The sequence below is a fragment of the Galeopterus variegatus genome, unplaced genomic scaffold, assembly GCF_000696425.1.
Source record: "Galeopterus variegatus unplaced genomic scaffold, G_variegatus-3.0.2 Scaffold26, whole genome shotgun sequence".
Classification (NCBI taxonomy): Eukaryota; Metazoa; Chordata; class Mammalia; order Dermoptera; family Cynocephalidae; genus Galeopterus; species Galeopterus variegatus.
The window spans coordinates 839,789-854,508 of NW_007726137.1; the positions used below are offsets into that span (position 1 = coordinate 839,789).

General features: G+C 57.3%; 1 protein-coding gene and 1 long non-coding RNA gene across 4 annotated transcripts in view; both read left to right on the forward strand.

Moving 5' to 3' along the window:
• Positions 1–14,720, forward strand: part of CTBP1 (C-terminal binding protein 1) — a 37,638-nt gene that overhangs the window by 7,328 nt on the left and 15,590 nt on the right. Inside the window, exons 2-5 of one of the 3 annotated variants that reach the window (XM_008569254.1) lie at positions 1,928–2,122; positions 4,317–4,471; positions 12,520–12,664; positions 14,469–14,675. In XM_008569254.1, coding sequence (XP_008567476.1) covers positions 2,116–2,122; positions 4,317–4,471; positions 12,520–12,664; positions 14,469–14,675 — 514 coding nt within the window. In that variant the 5' untranslated portion in view covers positions 1,928–2,115. Of the gene's footprint in view, positions 1–1,568; positions 2,123–4,316; positions 4,472–12,519; positions 12,665–14,468; positions 14,676–14,720 lie in introns of those variants that run through there. The other 2 variants (XM_008569263.1, XM_008569244.1) reach the window with 2 other exon arrangements.
• LOC103587714 lies at positions 7,179–8,726 on the forward strand. Its single transcript, XR_550249.1, has 2 exons — positions 7,179–7,954; positions 8,258–8,726. It is a non-coding gene; the product is annotated as an uncharacterized LOC103587714 (long non-coding RNA).

Genomic DNA, 14,720 nt, shown 5'->3' on the forward strand with positions numbered 1-14,720 from the left:
ACCAGGCACCTTGCACCATCTCTCTATATAGCTGGCTTGTTTCCTACGGCTCCTCTTGCAGAGATCAGCTTGTAGGGGAGAGGCTAGGCTGGGAGGGGACGGTCACTGGCCAGGAGCTTCCCGCAGGCCAGCCACAACCTCACCTCCTCTGCTGTCCCTGGGCCTCGCCCTGCTGCCACCTCTGGTGCCTGCTGTGCCCCTGTGGTGAGAGGCCTCTGCCAAGCTCGAGCCCCAGGAGCCTGGGCTTGCTGTGGGTGGCGCCCTGTCACAGAACAGCCCCAGGAGGTTTGCGTCTTGGTTTGTGAGCCTGCCGAGGGACTCACTGTTTCATGATGCGTGGAGCGTGTTCTTTATGGAATGAGGTGCAGGAGGGACTGGTGTGTGCAAGGGTAAAGCGTTCTGATTTCCTGTTTTGTGTGTTTTCAGACGCACCACTTGTAATGCTGGGAGATGTTTGCAGCTGTGTTTCTATGGAGGGAGAGCACAGTGTGGTCCTGAGTTAGGGCCATGCAGCCCCATCTGGGGTGTGTGCCTTTGACCTCGGAGCACATGGGGACGGACTGATGTGTCCTCAGTGGGCATGGAGTCCTTGACCCCCACCTGGCCGGCTGTGGGGGCTGTGGCAGACCAGCTCCTGGGAGTGATGCGAGGTGCCTGAGGGCCCCTGGGCAGCGCCAAGTTGGGGCTCCAGGCCTGGACAATGGCTGTCTCAGGGGTGCAGGGGCTCAGCAGCAAGGGAGGATGGGTGGCTGCCTCCTGGGTGAGCTGTGGCCTGAGGACGGGGCAGGCAGTAGGCAGGCCTGTCCCAAGGTGGAGCCTGCCTGCCCCCATGCTGTTCTCGGGATAGAGGCCACAAACGAGAACTAAACACCGGGTGGCAGGCCTCACCCTGAACCTGTGGTGTCTGTAGGGAGTGAGGGCTTTTAGGCCCTGGGCACAACCTCTCGGTCTGGGGAGAGTCAGACGGCCCCTCCTTGTTGAGCAGTCAGAGGTGCTGCCTGAGGGGTCTTTTTCTTCAGGCCCACCCTGTGCATTGCGGGCATGGCGTGGCTGGGCCTCCATCCTGGTCAGTCTGAGGTCCAGCGCACATTGGTGTCCTCATGCCAAGAGCAGGACCTGGCACTTGGGTGGCTCAGTAACACCCTTCTGGGGGGTCGGGTGATCTGTTTCACCCCCAGGCTCCCCACCCCTCCCAACCTGCTGCAGCTGCATCCCCAACAGGTCTCAGCCCCTTCCAAAGCAGGGAGTGGGGGACCCCTCCTGCTGTCCCTCTGCCTGTATCACAGCCTACACCCTCGGTGGCTTGCCAGGCCCTGGCCGTGGCTGGTCAGGGAGATCTGAGCAGCATTTTTGGGAGAATCATGTAAACATTAGCCGGGACATGCATGTGGGGGCTGCAGATGGGGCTGGCAGGGTGGGCTGTGGGGCCCAGGTGTGCAGTCCAGGTGGGCACTGGAGAGCCAGCCCCCACATCCCCTGGTGTCCAGTGTCCCTGCTTGGCCACCGAGTTCCAGGAATTGGCAGTGTAAGACAGAGGCTTCGGGGAGTCTAGGCAGACCCTCTCCTGCAGTTTCCTCACCCCACACCTTGTGCCAGCTGCACACACCATGCCTTCCGCCTCTTGGTTCTGGACACCAGTGGTGTCTAGGTGGGGCCAGAGTCCCGTGGGGGGTTGCTGCAGCCCCCAGAGAGCCATTCCCAACCCCATGTAGTTGACACTAGGGGCCTCAGGCCTGGAACATGGATTCTGGGTGGGAGCAGGGGACCCTGAATCGGCAGCAGCCCCTGCGTTTCAGGTGGCGGGATGCCGCATTGGGCAGGTGGTGGATGTAGGAGATGCTCCACCCCTGTGGCATTTCCTGGAGTTGGTGAGTTTTAGTCGGACTCTTGATGGCATTTTAATGTGTCTCTTGTGTTTGATTTTTAGTAAGACTTTGAGCCCGACGCAGGCTTCGGTGGTTGCTGTGGATCAGAAGCCTGAGAGCTTTGGTTCGAGACAATTAAAGCCGTGGGATGAGGATCCAAGACAGGACGCGGTTCTGCCTGGGGATTCTGAAGATAAAAAGCTTTGAAAAGTCGAATTCATGGTCGTGGAAACCGAGCCCATATTAAGAAATGTCAGGTTGGTAGGCTTCCTTGGAGTTTGCAGTAGATTGATGCTGGTCTCTGCGAATGCCACTTCGCTGTCCTGTGAAGTCGGGGTGTCTCAGGCTCTGTAGGCGTCAGGAGGCCCCCCAGTCTCCACAGTGTGGGCACTGGGGTATGGACAGATGCCACCCACGGAAGGAGGTTCTCCTGTGTGTCTGGTGGCTGCCCAGCAGGGGGTGGCAGAGCACAGCCGTGGTCGGTACTTCACACGGCGATTGCTGCAGTGGGTTCGTTTCTGTTGGAAAATGTCCTAAGAGGTGCAGAGGTGGGTGCTGAGACCAGGTCTTACCTGCAGTGGAGCGAGCATGTGTCCTTGAGTCTTCACAGAGCCCAAGATGGAGACCCCAGAATCCCCGCCACCCACCTGCCCAGCCACAGCAGGAGAAGGCAGGACCGTGGGTCAGTGGTGAGATTGTTTCTTGTTGCGTCTCAGGCCTTGGGTGGGCATGGAGTCAGTAAGCACAGTCCTGGGTTAGGACTTTGCTGCCGGGACTTATTCCAAGTGGCCAGTGTTATCTCGAAGTGCCGCCCTCCCAGGGCACGTCCCCGAGCCCAGGGATGGGTTGTCTTAGGGAGAATGCCGGCACTGTGGTATGGAGCAGCTCCACTGACAGCAGCGAGGAAGGCCACGTGTCTGGCGTCAGGATTCTGTCCAGGCTGCCAGCTGAGTGACCACGTCCATGCCCAGGTGTCTGCTACCACAGGTGCTGGCTTCAGACTGCGCTCTGAGAACTGAGAGCTTTTGTGCATGTGGGTCATGCGTGTCCACGTTTACCTTATCAGAAATTAAAACTAAGGAATGCTAAAAATAGGCCTGGTCAATCCACTTAAAAATAGCAATGGTAAACTGTTATGTGTCAACACAGGTAACATTTTTACATGAGAAGCGAGTCCTTCCCACGTTGGAGAGAAGGGTGGCCCTGTGTGCACGTCTCTCTGCTGAGTGGCACGATGGAGTGGCTGGGTGTGTGCGACTGGCAGCTGCCGCGGTTGCACCTCGGAAGGGCTCCAGTCCAGGGAGAGTAAGAGAGAGAGAGGCAGGCACTGCGGATGCCGCACCTTGAGGGCTGCTGGCCTGGGGCGGGTCTCGCTGCCTTTACTGTTGGTTCATGCAGGCGAGGGGGTGGAGCGCCACTGTGGTCTTCCAGGGACAGGTCAGGCCGTGGACCTTGGGGAAGGGGGGCCTGTGTGGGTGGGTGTGTGTGTGGGTGGTGACGGCCTGGCCTGTCGACTGGGGATGCTCTTCTCTAACGTGGGTTCCGTGAGGTGCATAGGTGTTTGCCTGCTTCCCGGCCGGCGGCGGCCCAGGCTCCTGTCTCTGCACACCTGCGGGCGCCAGGCGGGAGACTGAGCTGAGCCTCGGCTGCGTGCCTCGCAGGAGGGGCCGCCGTGGGAGCCTCCGCTTCTTGGTTCTCCTCCTTGGGGAGGGGTGTGTGTGGCTGGGACGGGCCCCCCCAGCTCTGCTGCTGCCTAGCTGCAGTGAGGCTGAGCATGGCCCCAGCGGTGCATTCTGCTCCCCACGCAGGACGTTGAGCAGCCTGGCAGCTGCCTCCGTGTGTCTTGCCTATGAAGACCTGATTTCCCGGCCTTGGCCCCAAACTAGGTTTAGTTGTGCCATATTTGGAAGGAGTTGGTTTTTAGCTCTTAATCATCTTGTTCTGGGAAAGTAAGGGCTTCTGTGAGTGTTTTGGTGGGTTTAACCCTTTCTGCCCCTGCACCGTTTCTTGCCTTTCAAATCTGCAAGTGGAAACAACAGCAGTGGCCCCACCAGGAATTCTGGCAGCCTCAGGCATTTCCTAAAGCCCACTGGGTTGTGATCTGCATATTCCGGTGTCGACCCTGCGGCTGCATGGAGGCCCCTCCTGCCTTCCCCTGCCATCCTCACATCACTGGGTGCCCCAGCGTCTCCCTGGCCCTGTAGCCCGTCAAGGACAGTGGCAGTCACCATCGGTCTGTGTCCACTCAGGCGTCAGCGAGCTGTAGCAAGCACCAGTTTGTCTTTCCCACTGATTTTTAATTTACTTTTCACAAAGACCTACATGACTAGACAGTTAGCACAGAAGGTTCTCAGGGCTGACTCTTGAGTCCCGCGCATGGCAGGCAGCAGGCGGCAGGTTTTAGCTGTGGAGCTGTACTGTGGATGCTCAGGTGCTGCTCCTGTCTTGCAGGCGTCCGACCTCCGATCATGAACGGGCCCATGCACCCCCGGCCCTTGGTGGCGCTGCTGGACGGCCGGGACTGCACGGTGGAGATGCCGATCCTGAAGGACGTGGCCACGGTGGCCTTCTGTGATGCGCAGTCCACGCAGGAGATCCATGAGAAGGTAATGCCATGTGTCCCTGCCTTGGGCTTGGCAGACCCTCACGTGGGGGTGTGGAGGGCTGGATAGGCCAGGAGGGGAGTACAGTGTGTATAGGTCCCTTGGGCATGGCCTGAGTACCATATGACTCTGGCACGCATTGCTTGGCCTCTGGCCACCATTGGGGTCAGTGCTACCTGGGATGAGAGTGGCCTCTGTGACAGTCACCCGGCCTCGTGAGGAGGTAGAGATGGGATTTACTCTGTGGCTCCTTAATTCATTTTCATTATAACCAGTTTATTCCCAGAAAGTCAAGTCTCAGGATGTTGGATTGTGTTGCTGGATGCTGTGGATAGTGCCGGAGGCCGGAATCAGCTTCCTCCTCAAGCTGGGCCCTAGTCAATAGCACTGTCTCCACACGGGCATCGGCACCACCCATGCCACCGCCACAGGGCTGCGGTCACACGGTGGGCAGTTTGGGGGCAGCTTTCACAGTTCACATTTGCACAGGAGACTTAAGGGTTCCTCCATGATGTGAAATGTGTTAACGTGGCTTCTTCCTGTACTCATAAGCCAGCTAGGTAGTTCAGAGCAGCTTTCCACTGAATACAGATGAAGACACGGGGCAAAATTGTTTAAAATCCTAAAAAGCCTCCAAGAGCTAACAGGAGAGGACTTGTCATGGGCTGCAGCCAGGAGAGGCCCAGAATCTGCAGGAGTGCACGGGCCCTGCTAGCTTTGGACTGGGGTACTTGCTACTCTGGAGGAAGCAGCCAAGAGGCTGAATTCTGCTTTTGGCAGCATCACAGGCCTGCCGAGGACAGGGCCCTCAGGCTCTGGCTTGAGACCCGGTGGGGTAACACCTGGCATAAACGTGCTTCACACGGTCTGTCCAGCCTGTTTTCATTGACGTCAACCTTGGACTTGGATTGCGGGTGGCCCCGCACCTCAGTGCCCAAGTTGCCCGCAGAAGCAAGTGGGACAGCTCTCTTTAGGGGAAGATAGCACCCGCCCAGGCCTCATTTGTTTCTATAAATTGTTTCTAGTGCAGTGTCCATCACATGCAGTCAGAGATGACCAGGCAGTCAAGGGGGTGAGATACTGTGAGCAGAAGCCAGCAGAAACAAAGACGCCAGCAGCCCCAGGAGTCGCTGTGGGGCACCTGCTTCCACCACAGCCAGAGACAGAAGAGTTGAATTCAGGAACTTCTTGAGGAGCTGATGACTCTAAAAAGTGACATAGCAGATTTGGAGGGAAAAAGTTAGAAGATGTAGAGCTGAAAAATAGCAAAGCCAAAAGTGTGGATTTACAGGACAGATTTAACAGCCAGCTGGGCATCAGCGGGTGAGAAGAGGAGCCAGAAGTCTCAGTCCAGACTCTTGTGGGGAGAAGGACGGGGCTGCTCTGAGACCTCGGAATGAGCTAACGGAGGAAGAGTTTCCAAAACCGATCGAAGAAAACAGCGTGTTAAGAAAGGCAGCGAGACAGCGGGGGCATCTGGTGGGACGGCCACGTGGGAGATATCTTGGTGGTCCCATGCAAGGGTAAACATGCACTTGCAATACAACACGATCCAGCAGTCGCACTCTGGGGCATAGGTTGATCCTAGAGAAATGAAACTCACGTCCACACAAAACCTGCACGTGAAGGTGTGTGGCAGCTCAATTCATAGTAGCCCAGACCAGGAAGAACCCAGGTGTCCCTCCATGGCGACTGACTACCCAGACTTCAGTCCCTCCACACCACAGAATGCGCTCAGCAACAGAAAGCAGCAAACCACTGCCTCTGCAACACGTCGGATGGATCTCAGTGGCGTCGTGCCTGGTGGGTTGTACGCTGTATAGTTCTCTTCATTTTCAAGTCAAGGTTACAGCGGTGGGGACCGGAGTAGCCGGGGCTAGTGTGGGGGAAGCATGTGGGACAGGCCAGGGTCGGTCCTGCTGTGGTTGGTGGCTACCTGAGGGAAAGTGTGGCAGAATCACGTAGATGTGCACACACACACACACACACACACACACACGAGTGCAAGGGTAAGGGGGAAGTTGACAGAGGTGCACCTGCATCGATCGTGTTGTGCCCCCCAGGTTTCGACTGCGCACCCAATTACATACGAGATCATCACTGTGGGAACTGGGCGAGGGCACATAGAAGCCCACTGTACTCTTCTGGCAACATCTTGTGAATCTTAAACTATTTCAAACTAAAGAGATATTTAAAAGATATATGTATATGGGATGAAAGACAGAAATTTTTCAAAATCATAAGCAATACTGAAACAACTTTTGCCAATAAATTTGAAAACTAAGACAAAACATTTTTTTCTAAAACTGTAATATACCAAAGTGGCCTCAGCAAGTTAATGTAAAATGCAAATAAATAACTGGACAGAGACCTTGGGGGTGGGGGCAGGGATGGGACCCTGCCCTGACGGACATTGCCCATGGGGGCCAAGCCTGGCAGAGAGAGAAGGCAAATAGGGAAAATGTCCCAAGGGACCAAGTTTTCTTCTTTGCGTAGAGGGGAGTGTTGACAACCGTGAGTTGGCATGCTCAGGGAGACGTGAGGGAGCACGGAACTGTAAGGCACGAGCAGGACGTAGTGAGAGGGATCACCAGGGGACTGGAAGGAGCTCTCGGACATTAAAATATGAGCAAAGAAAATGTGACTAGTGGAAGCTTGAAGACATCGTCAAGGAGATCTAGAAGAAAGAGGTGGACCCAGCGAGGAGACACGAGAGAAGTGGAGGCCCACCGTGAGCTCCTTGCCCTTGGGAGACTCCCGCCTCTCAGGAGGCTCATAGCCCTGCGTAAGGACTTTGCTTCCCAAGCTTTCCTGCCGCTGCGTGTGGCCAAGTGACCACGTTCCAACAGGGAGAGGTAAACAGAAGTTTTGTGTGCAGCTTCCCCTCTCCTCCTGCTGGCTGGAACCCAGGTGTGATGGCCAGAGCCGGGGTGGCCACCTCGGGCCGTGAAGAGAAGATCATATGTTGGGAATGGTGGAGCAACGAGGCAGGAGCCTGGGACCCTACTGGCCGTGGTGGTGCCATAGGGCCATGGGCACCTGTCTCCAGGATTTGGCGTGGGAGGGAAATAAATGCCTGTTTTATGCGTCACCATTATTCAGGAGTTTCAGCCTCTTGGAGCAGAAACTGTCCTCACAGCTAGTTAGATGTTGGACACTGTCTACATGTTTCACAAGGTATGAACTCACATGATATCCTTAATGCAGTGATATCAGGGGAAATTTCCAGAGCTAAATGGAAATGTTAGTTCTCTTGCCACAAACTAGGAAGACTGTGAGGGGGCCTTAAGAGGGACTCTGCTGTTCAAGTTCAGGATTTTACCAACAGCCAGGGTGGGGAATGTCACCCGGCAAGAGACAAGAATCAGACCAGCCCAACACTGCTCCTGTGGGAGAAAGATTTTCAGCCCAGATTGCACATCTGATCAGACCACAAAGCGAGCAAGAAGATGGCAGACCTGAGAACCAAGAAGCAGCCCCCACAGGGTGAGGAGGAGGGGCTGGTGCCGGTGGGAGGAGCCTGGGCAGGGGCAGGAGGTCCCCAGGGGTCATTTCTGGGAAAGGGGTTCTGTGGAACATCTCCAGGCTGCCAGGAGGTCCTCGCTGGACAGAGGCACTGGGCATGTGTAAGAAGTGAAATGATAAAAATCCAAGAAAAACACAGAAACTGACGTTGTAGCGAGTGGTGGGGTGGAGGAGGGTCCTGGAGCTCCAGTCCCATGGGGGCGGCTGTTACAGAGACAGGCTGCTGCAAGCTCTGACTTGACACTGAGTTACTGTCATTTCCAGGACTAGGCTTAAGCCCAGAGGGCAGAGGCCTCCTCACTGTGAGCCAGGGCCCGTGCCCACCTCCCCTCCACCAGGCACAGCCAGACCTGGAGACCCACTGTTGGGTCTGGAAGGTCGTCAGGTAGCGTCAGTGCCACCGTGAGTGGAGAGGGCAGAGGATGTGGAAATGGCTGCCACTTGGGGGGACTCAGGGACATGAGAAATGGCTTTTCTGGTGTGTGGGCTGTTGAATTCTGGATGGCCCCACCGGGAGAAACATCAGCAGGAGCTCCCTGCAGTGCAGCACCCACGGTCGAGATAAGGGTCACGAGTGAACAGAGCTGCGAGGGCGTCGCGGGAGAACTGAAGCAGTCTGTGCTTACTCCCTGAGGTCATGGTGGAGCAGCAGCCGTAGTAAGTGATGCAGAAAATGTGGTCGTATAAGGGAAAAGGTCAGTTTGATTAAATAAACGGTTTTGTAGCAAAATAATTGAAAGCAGATGAGAGATATGGGTTGGATATTTGCAATTTGTGTAACAGCCTGAGAGTCAATATCTAAAGTGTTCAAGACTTCTCCCAATCAACAGGAGAAAGAATCCCACATAAAATGGGCGAGGGGGCTGTATTTGGGTAAAAACAGCGACCACCATCCAGTGTGCTCCTTCCTCGTGCTCACGAGTACAGGTGTCACCACCTGGTAATCGGCCGGAGCACAAGCAGACCTGGAACCCCTGCATTGGCCACGCAGAGGGAGCGCGAGCTCGTCCTCGCATGGGGCGGATCCAGCTGCTGCTGGGCTTGATGGCGCTTTGGCAGTTTCTGTGAAAATTTAAAGCATGGGAAGTCTGCCCAGCACTGTGCGCTGGGCTTGCACGTAGATCCATCTCTAAGACGTGTGCAGAACGATGGCGACAGGTATGAGCAAGCCACACCTGTGCACGCGGATGGAGAGGTAAGGGGAGGTGTCACAAGGTCCTCGGGAGCAAGAGGTGCATGTTGTGGGGCTTCACACGCAAAGGGCTGGCCTTCCTGTGGTAGGCCCTGGCTGGGTGCTGGCAAACCAAACCCTGACTTTGTTTGGGGCTCATGCCATGAGTTCCACTCAGAACCTGCTGCCACTGCAAGCATCTGGGGCCCATTTCCAGCCAGGCGGCAGCTGCCCCTTATCAGGCACTCAGTGCAGGCCAGCGTGCTCTGAGCATCCACAAGGCTGGGACCTGTGTGACCCCATTCTGGAGGTGACACTGAGCAGTTTGGGGTTGAGTCCCTAACCTGGTCCCACAGTTGGTGGAGGCTGGCATTTGAGTGGATGTTTGCTGAGGGTGGCTTTGGCGAAGTTACTGGTTTCTGACCTAAAGGGACAGACCTGTCCACACCCCACCTGCTGCAGACCCTCTCCCTGGGGGGTTGATGCAACCACAGGAGGGAACCCACAAGAAGGACGATGGAGCAGCCACAGTGCCGCGGCCTCTGGACAATGCAGCTGCCACATGGCAAAGCCCACACCTGGTACGTGGGGTCAGTGGGGTCTCTGAATGGTGTTCAGATTTCTGTTCTGAGAATACCTTCACCTAGTAGTGTCCATTAAGAATATATTCAGTAGAAAAATGGCAAGGACATGGAAAAAACCAAGAAATTAACACGGACAAGTGACACTCAGAAATGCCAATTAAAGCTATGATGACAATGCTGACTTACATCTTAAAGCTGCGGAATGCCCAGTGTTGGTGATGGAAAGTCAACCGGCCCTCAGTCGCTGCATCTGGCGGGAGTGCCCAGAGCCCCGCAGACACACTAGCGTCCGTTTCCAGGAACTTAAGAAAGTGAACAGATACGCGGATTTTTATCACAGAAGAGCCGACATTGGACGCAACCTGAAGGCCCCCATAGTGGGGACGGCAGATGGATCTGGGTGGCTGTGCGGGTTGGGACCTTCATGGTGCCATTACAAATCACACTTTTGAGGACGGTTCAGTGCTCAGGGTGGAAAGCAAGTGGTCACCTGCACACACCACAAGCCTATGAGGTGTGGGTCTGTCTGGCTGCCCGGCCTGTCCTCAGCTGAGCCTGCTTCACACGCATATCTCAGCGAGGGGCTCACGTGGATCCAGCTGCCTGGGCTGGACTCCTGGGCTCACATTTGGTGCCAGATCTGCCCCTGTTTCTCGTGTGCCCTGCCTGCCAGCAAATCTGACAATCTTACAAATTCTCGTCTACAAGCAACTGGCCCCACAGTCCCTCCCTCACCTGTTGCCACTCTGCTGAGGTGCCCGATGCCCCTCCCCCCTGGCGGGCATGATCACCCCCCACATCCAGCCCACGCAGCCCGGGGTGACTGGAGAGTCTTCCTGGCCCACCCCTCACCCCAGGCCCTGGCCATGCATCGCTGCCCACTCCCAGCCTCAGCTGTGCTGTTGCCACATCCTGTCCACTCTCCTGTTGGTGAGCTGGTGGCTCCCCTCCCCTTTGTGGGCTCTCGACACTGCTTGGGTCACGTGTCCTTGCATGCACATTGGGTGCAGGCAAGCAGTGTACCTGTGCGGCATTGACATCCTCCGGGGAGGCTGGAGGGAGCCATCCATAAGCTGATGAAAACTGCCCACCTACCTGTCCACGGCCGTGCAGAGCACCCCGACCTCCAGGGGCTGGAATTCCAGGACCGTCTGGTGCAGGAGCAGGTGCCATGGTACCCTCTGTTCCCTTCCTTATGGAGAAGCTCAGGCCAACCCCGGTCTTCCTTATGGCCCTTCCCTCCAGCCAGTAGGAGGGAAGGGAGGCCACACCAGCTTCAAAAGGAGCCGTCTGTGTTCGTGTCCCAGTCAACGGGATGGTCAGGGGCTGTGGAGGGGCTGCAGCTGCGGCGGTTGCATCTGTCTCCCACCACCCGCCTTGCCACTGCTCAAAGTCCAGGGTCCAGGGTGCAGCTAGCTCTCAGCTCACACTTGGAGCCTCAAGATCTAGCAGCCTGTGCACAGTGGCCGGGGTCGGCGTGTAGTTCTGGTCTGGAACAGGAGAGGGAGGCAAGGGCGCAGCCACAGGCTCCTGGTGACCACTGCAACCCCAATCTGGAGGTGCCATCAGGAGAGGACAAGCCCTGCAGCCTGGCCAGACAAGAGGCGGGTGAAGGTCATGACCCCGTGGGGGCTCGCTCTGACATCTTCCTGGACACGGCCCGCCCTACCTGCACCCTTGGTCCCCCAGCCAGGCTGTTTGCTCAGAATGTCCCCGTGTGGAGCCTCCACCACAACTGGGTATGGACGCAGCTTCACGGTATTGGCCCTGTGTGTGGGCACAGTCTCTATAGGGTTCGGTTACGTGTCCTGCCCCCCCACTGCTCCCCTGGCTGGGCTGGTGGCCACCTCCCTGCTGGCCCCATGTGCAGCACCCTCAAGGTCCAGCTGCTGGGCAGGGGATGGTCAGCCGTGACTGGATTTTGGGCACTGGCCCAGGCCTCCACGATGAAGTGGGTTGAGGAGCAGGTGCTGTCGTGCTGCGTCCCAGGACAAGACTAAACATGCCAAGCTGGCACGGTGTTATACATCAGTGGGGGCTCGTCACAGAAAGTACAGAAATGCAGACATGGTTGTCAGCTGTGAGCACATGCACAGGACTGAGCCCCACACACTGGTATGTGCTTGTGCACCTGTGGCCTCCTGTGTCCCCAGGCCTCGGGTCACATGTCTTGTCTGGGCCGTCGGGAGCAGCATGTCCTGGAGGGCTCTCTGGCGTCTCTGGGACTGTGCATGTGTTTCTGCAGTCGAGCCCTCATGGCTGGTGGGTCACAGGGTGGTCCCCTCTGTGTCAGCCTGCACATTCCCAGAGGCTGTAGCCCTCTGTCCCCGCAGGGTCTGTGAGTTTCGGGTGCTCTGCGTCCTCCCGACACGCAGCATTTTCCACCTATTTTAGCACCTAGTGCCAACAGAACATGAGCTGCATTTCCCGTGTCCTTCCCTCAGTGCTATGTGCCAGCTCCTGTGTCCCCATGTTGATAGTGGGTGGGGATCCCCGTTTCTTTGATGGGGCTGAGCCGAGGGTGGGAGTGGGGCACAGGCAGCTTCCAGCCAGCGAGGCCACGTGTGCACACAGGAGACTGCCTGGGGGGCTGCGGGACCTTGGCCTGCCCAGCCCAAGGCCAAACTTGGGGAGAAGCGGCCACTTGGCTCCCCCAGGGTCCACATGCTACCTTCCACAGTGTGGGTGCCAGACCCACCGGGACAACAGCTGAGCGTGCTGCAGGCTAGCACCCACCACGCTCAGTGCTGCGTGTCTTCTGTGCACTCCAGGTCCTGAACGAGGCTGTGGGGGCCCTGATGTACCACACCATCACGCTGACCAGAGAGGACCTGGAGAAGTTCAAGGCACTTCGAATAATCGTGCGCATTGGCAGTGGCTTTGACAACATCGACATCAAGTCAGCCGGGGACTTAGGTAGGATTGTTCTGGGCTCTTCCCTACTCTGCAGCGCTTGTGTTGTGTGTCCTTGCTGTGGCCTCTGTCACATTTTTCTCTACCTGTTGAGGTTTTGGTTTATAGGAAGGAGCATCTTGCTGAGGTTGCCTTGTCTGTGAAGGTGACTGGGGGCTCCCGTCTGGGGCAGGTGCAGGTGGTAGAGCTTTTCTCAGAAGATCTCTGTCTTGCTGAGCCTCCAGGGCCCTGGGGTGAGGGCAGGGGTGTCTGCACAGACAGATGGTCAATGTGTCCCCGTCAGGGCTCACAAGTCTCCATCACCAAGACAGCAGGACAGGCAGTGGGTGTTGCTACCTGGTACATGCACACACAGTGCACACATGCACACGTATCTGCACACATACACATGTGTACATGCATACTCCAAAACAACGAAACAGGGCTTGACCATGCTGAGGGATACTCTTCTCTCTCTCTTCCATTCTCTTCGCTTTTTCCGTGCTGGTAACGGGCGTCAGTTGGCAAACAGCATCTCTGGCGTCTGGCTTTCCTTCTCTTCCCCTAGGCAGCAGCTACAGGGTTGCAGAGTCGGACAAGTCTTCAGTTTCTGTCTGTGGAAAGCAGGTGGCATCTGCAGCCACACCTCCACTTGGTGTTTGTTCTGCTTGTGCCCACGGCTAACTCCACGGGCTGAAGCCTCATGCCAGTCTGTTCCTCCCTCTGTGATCTGCAGGCGGTGCTTGGAAGGGCCTATGGTGTCAGGGCAGCCCTGGGGCCCAGCCCTCTGCCATCTTCATTGTCCTTGTGATTCCTTTAGCCAGGGACACTTGGCAGCTGAGCCATGCAGCCGTCCCTTCACGGCCTGGCTAGCCGGGGACAGAGAGGTCCCTGGGACCTGGTCCACCCTCAGGTGGCAGTTTTGTTTCCAGATCTCATGGGCTGCACAGATTGGTTCCTTCCAGTCCCTTGTTTTACATTTTACAGTGAGGAGAGTTGTTTCTGGGGGCAGTGTGGGATCCTGTCCTGGTTTCTCCGGTGCAGCCCCGTCCCGGCCTCCGGGCCCTTCCTCCTTGCGTGGTGGACAGTGAGTAGGAAATGGAGGTGAAACCACCCAGCTGGGATGCGAAGGTCGAGGCGGGAGGCGGCCCCCGATCAAGATGGGCTGGGGCAGGGCAAGCAGGTGCCTGGGCTCAAGAGAGGTGGCATTGAAAGAGGAAGGGACTGCCTCTGGGCTCGGCTCACTGGCCTGGGCCTGGCCCCTTGGGGAAGACAGGCAGGGGGCTCGGGGAGGAGGAGCACCACCAACGTGCATCCAACGGGCTGCCCAAGCTTCTGGTTGAGGGGATGCACAGGGCTGTGCAGGTGGGTGGTGGGGGCAGTGCCTGACTCTGCGCTGGCTGTGGCCCCCGGCAGCCCCCGTGCCGCAGCACTCCTCAGGAAGGTCAAGTGGCTGGTGGCCAGGCGGGGAAGAAGCAGTGTTCATGGCATTGGCTTCTGCTCGGCTCCCAAGGCCGTGTCGGGAAGGGTCAGGGTAGCCTATTGTCGTGTCCCACCTGCAGTCCCCACGTGTATGCTGTGAGGTGCCCCCATATGGAGATGGGGCCCGAAGTCAGAACATGTGGGGCAGGGCAGTCCCTGTGTAGCACCCCTGGTCGGCGTGACGTGTGTGTGTTTCTGAGTCTCCTGCGGTAGCGGGGGGGACGTGTTTTCCAGCTTCTTACTCATGAAACCTCATGCAGGACACACCCAGCACTGGTTGCTCTGAGTTTACATCCAGAGGTCGGGCTGGGCCACGCAGTGACCCTGTATGTGTCATGTCCCTCAGGCATCGCCGTCTGCAACGTGCCTGCCGCGTCCGTGGAGGAGACTGCCGACTCGACCCTGTGCCACATCCTGAACCTCTATCGGAGGACCACCTGGCTGCACCAGGCACTGCGGGAAGGCACGCGTGTCCAGAGTGTTGAGCAGATCCGCGAAGTGGCCTCTGGAGCCGCCAGGATCCGTGGGGAGACCCTGGGTATCATCGGACTAGGTGCGTTAGCCGGCCGCTGCTCAGCACGCACCGCCCAGCTGGCGT